Source organism: Aptenodytes patagonicus, chromosome 10 (genome assembly GCF_965638725.1).
Source record: "Aptenodytes patagonicus chromosome 10, bAptPat1.pri.cur, whole genome shotgun sequence".
In the NCBI taxonomy this organism is placed as follows: Eukaryota; Metazoa; Chordata; class Aves; order Sphenisciformes; family Spheniscidae; genus Aptenodytes; species Aptenodytes patagonicus.
The window spans coordinates 22,597,477-22,601,435 of record NC_134958.1 but is presented as its reverse complement, the minus strand read 5'-3'; the positions used below and the strand labels follow the sequence as shown (position 1 = coordinate 22,601,435).

Genomic DNA, 3,959 nt, shown 5'->3' with positions numbered 1-3,959 from the left:
AGCTGACAGGCTAATGAATGGCTTCAGATGGTAATTAGCAACGGAGTTGCTAATAATGAATTTCATTTACATTTTAAGCACTGCAGAGGAAAAGCAAGACCCTGTCATTAATGCCCCCCCCCCCCCCCCCCGCAGCATTTGCCTTGCGGGGAGCGCACCCTCCGCAGCCCTTTGAGGGATGCAGCAAGGCTTGGCCCTGACTGCACCTCGCCTGCCTCCGTTTCGGGGGCTGCAATAAGCAGAGTTTGTTAAGCAGCAATTAGAGGCGGGGGGGGGGGGGGGGGGGGAGGAGGGGGGAGAAGCTGCTGCCGCTTCCATCATCCGATGGGTGGGGAAGGCGCCCCGACGCCCTGAAAAATGGGCCACGGGAGGCAGGAGCTGGTCCTGGGTCAGGAAAGAAGGGCCGGCTGGTTCACCCAGCACCGGGGATTCATCCGGCACCGGGCAGCCCTGGCTCGCCTGGAGCCCCGGCGCTGCCGGCCCTCGGTGGCCACGTAAACCCTCCCGCGCTGCCGGCGGCTGTTTGCACACCCGAATGACGACTCGGAGGGCTTTCTCAGCTCCCTCGACCGCACGCGCTCTGCGAACGGTTGCTAAAATCCTTCCCATTTATTTTCCTAGGGTGTTATCATCTTTTGAAGGCAGCGGTTTCCCCGAGAGGCTTAATCCATCTCTGCCTGCCCGAGGAAAGCGCCAAGCGCCTTCTGCAAGGATGCCACAAATACTCATCGAGCGGAAAGGGGGGAAAATGACGTCGTTTTGTCTCGTACGAGCGAGGGATTCGTGGTGGAAGCGCAGCGACTAGGCATGCTCGCTACCGCAGAGCGCCGGGCGGGACTTGGGGGATGCTCAAAGCCTGAATCCGCTGCCGGCGCTGGGGGTGAGCCCGGGAGCATCGCGTGCCCTGCCGCGGTTTCCCCCTCTGTGCCCGAGGGGCCTCACGGGGCGTTAGCCGGATCAGGAAAAGATGCTCTCCATCCCCTTGGGTTTTCCAGCACGGCAGGGCACAGCTCTTAGGTGGAGCATCCCGTCCCACGTGGGTGAGATACCAGCGCTATCCTCCCGTCACCCGCAGACCCCCCCCCCCCCGCCCCCAAACCCCAGTCTGGTGGTCGGATCAGGGGGGTACGCCATACCCGCCCCCCATTTAGGGCAGCGGTGCCCACAGAGAGCTGCTTTGGGGCCCACAGGGATGCAGGGGTTTGCTCCGGCCGGGAGGGGACGGCCGCATCCTGCCTTGTCACAGCCTTCACCTCTGCGGGCATCGGATTGATTGATTTATTTATGTGTTTTTTCAAGCCCTGCTCGGAGTGAAAACAATCCAGGGGCCTCCAGAGGCCGATAAGATTTGACTGCAAGTCAATACTCGGCATGTCTTTCCACTGTGCAATGATCCCCCAGCCAGCGGGGCGGGAGGCTGGGGGTGCCGGGGGCGGGCAGGGGACAGGCAGGTGCCGGGGGCAGGCAGAGGGCCAGCCTGGGGCAGGGACATCGCCTCCGCCCGGGGAAGGGATTGGGGGCAGAAAGGGGAGATCTTCTGGCCCGCGATAGGTATCTCCTGGGATGTGTTGCCAGCAAACACGACGGTGACCCCACGGCGGGCAGCTCCACGTTGGGGACGCGGAGATGAGCGAGGGACAGGGCCTGAGAGAGCAGCGGGGAGAGGGAGGGGTGGGGAAGGAGGAGGAGGGAGAGAAATCGCCCGTGAAAACGGGCTCTGCCGTGACATCTGCTCCTCGGGGCTTTTGGGACCCTCGGGGCTTTTGGGATGGAGAGGTTTGCCTGCGGGGAAGAGCCAGGGCTGAGGCTGCGGGGTATCGGGGAGAGCAGAGCCCCGGCACCCTCGGTGCGTGCCCTGGCCCCACAGCCGGTCAGCGGGCAGCCGGGCACGGCTGCGATGCCATCTGCCAGGCTTTCTCCTGGCTGCAGGTCCCGGTAGCTTCTCCGATGGCTAATAAGGGATTGAGCTCAGGCTGCCAGCTTTCCCAAAGTACCTCCTGCATCTCCGTGCCACCCCCCGGGCGCTGCGCGGCCGGGACTCCTCATCCCTCCGGGGATGCTGCCGGGGAGAGGGTGGAGGGGAGGCAGGCAGGCAGGCAGGCCGGCTGCCCGCACTCTACTCCGCTGACATTCGCAGTTGGCGTCCTTGAGCGGAACAAGCGCCGAGAGAAGGGACCAGGTTCTCTTTAAGGGGGCAGGACTCCGGGAGCATCATGAAGGCAAGAGCGAGCTTCTCCCTCTGCCTTCCACCTTCCCCGCCTTTTCCCTTCCCTTCCCTGTCTGCTGCTTCCCTGCCTGCACGCTCCCGGCGGGGACCTGGGCTCCCTGCCCTCCCCTTCGCCTTCCCTGGCTCTCGGTGCTGGGCAGGGATGAAGGCAGGAGCTGGGTGCTGGGATGGGAGGCTGAGCGAGGGGAGGAGGAGGAGGAGGAGGAGGGGAGGAAGGGGAGGGAGAGGGGGAGGATCTGCTAATTACACAGAACAGCTCTGGGGGCTGCTGAAGTCCAGAATGAAGCAAAGAGCAGCAGAAGCGAGTGCTGCAGTGGGAGCGGAGGAGCCCAAGCATCACCGGGAGCCGGAGCCGGCCGTTGTCCCCACCGGGAGCAACCGGGGGCACCCAGGGGATCCTGCAGCCTGGCCCCCCCCGGGGCACAGCCTCTGGCACAGCCGCCAAGCTCGCTGCTGGCTCCTCCGCAGCCAGCCCCGGGCGAGGAGAGGGGAAGGGGCTGGTGGTCCCGGGGACACAGGGTTAAACTCAGCCCTCCTGCGGGCTGGGCTGGAGGGCAGCACAGCCAGCCTTGCCATGGTCCCGGGGGGCTAGGAGTCCAAGCGGATCCGTCGGGAAGAGGCGAAGAATGGCTGCCGAAGGAGGGGGAGCCAAGCCCGGCACCCAGTCCAGGATGGAGAACTTCCGAAAGGTGAGGACCTCGGAGGAGGAGAGCCCCTTGCCCTTCCCCGACCTGCCCCCAGACGTGGTGGAGATGAAAGTGAAGGAGGGCAGCAAGATCAGGAACCTGATGAACTTCGCCATGGCCCAGATGGAGCTGAAGGGCAGCCGGCAGATCGTCTTCAGCGGTTGCGGCAGGGCGGTCACCAAGACCATCACCTGCGTGGAGATCATGAAGCGGAAGCTGGGCGGTCTTCATCAGGTCACCAAGGTGCGCTACAAGACCTTGCTGGAGGTCTGGGAGAACCAGGACCCGCTGCCTGGCGGCCAGGCGCAGAACCTGACCGTTCACAAGAACGTCCCCTCCATCTGCATCCTCCTCTCCCGAGACCCCCTGGATCCCAACCAGACGGGCTACCAGCCCCCGGAGCCCCAGCACGGGCCGGGGACGCAGCTCGGCGAGGCGGGAGAAGACGCGTCCAGCTCCTCCACCAAGGGGCTGAAGCGGCCCCTGCCACCTCCCCGCGAGGAGCTGCTGACCAAGAAGTTGCAGGTACAGGTACCCGACGGCCCGAGGGGCTCGGGGACCACGGACCGCCGGCCGGACCACCACCACTGACCCCACCACCTCCCACCCCGACCAGCCGTACGCCGGGTACATATGGAATATGTGTTCGTACCTATGGAATGCGTACGAATACATACAGGAATGTGCCCTCTGTACAGGCGGGAGATTGTACGCTGGAGAAACTCCGGGGTTTCGAGCCGCTTTGCTGTGGATAAAGGCAGCGCCGTGCTCGCTGCGGGGTCAGCGCTGGGCCGCAGGCTCCCCCCGACGTGCTGCCGCTGCTCCAGGTGACCCCCGTGCATGGGGGCTTGCTGCTGGGGGGGGGGGGGGGGAGGGAGGTTACCATGTCCCCAGATTTGGGGTGAGGGTTAAAGGGTTAAAACCTGCCAGCCCTCGGTTATGGCCTGAAGTGGGGCGGGGGGGGGGTGTGGGGTGGGGAGGGACAGGACGGGAGGTGGTGTGGGGAGCTGCTTGACCCCGCATTCGGCCAGCCGGAGGCAATGCCA

The 3,959-nt window shown here is 64.9% G+C and overlaps 1 protein-coding gene across 1 annotated transcript; it reads left to right on the top strand.

Moving 5' to 3' along the window:
* Nucleotides 1–2,504: 2,504 nt before the first annotated feature.
* RPP25 (ribonuclease P/MRP subunit p25) lies at nucleotides 2,505–3,719 on the top strand. The gene has a single exon (XM_076348740.1). The coding sequence runs from the start codon at nucleotides 2,854–2,856 to the stop codon at nucleotides 3,502–3,504; it is 651 nt and encodes a 216-aa protein (XP_076204855.1). The 5' UTR covers nucleotides 2,505–2,853; the 3' UTR covers nucleotides 3,505–3,719.
* The last annotated feature ends 240 nt before the right edge of the window (nucleotides 3,720–3,959 follow it).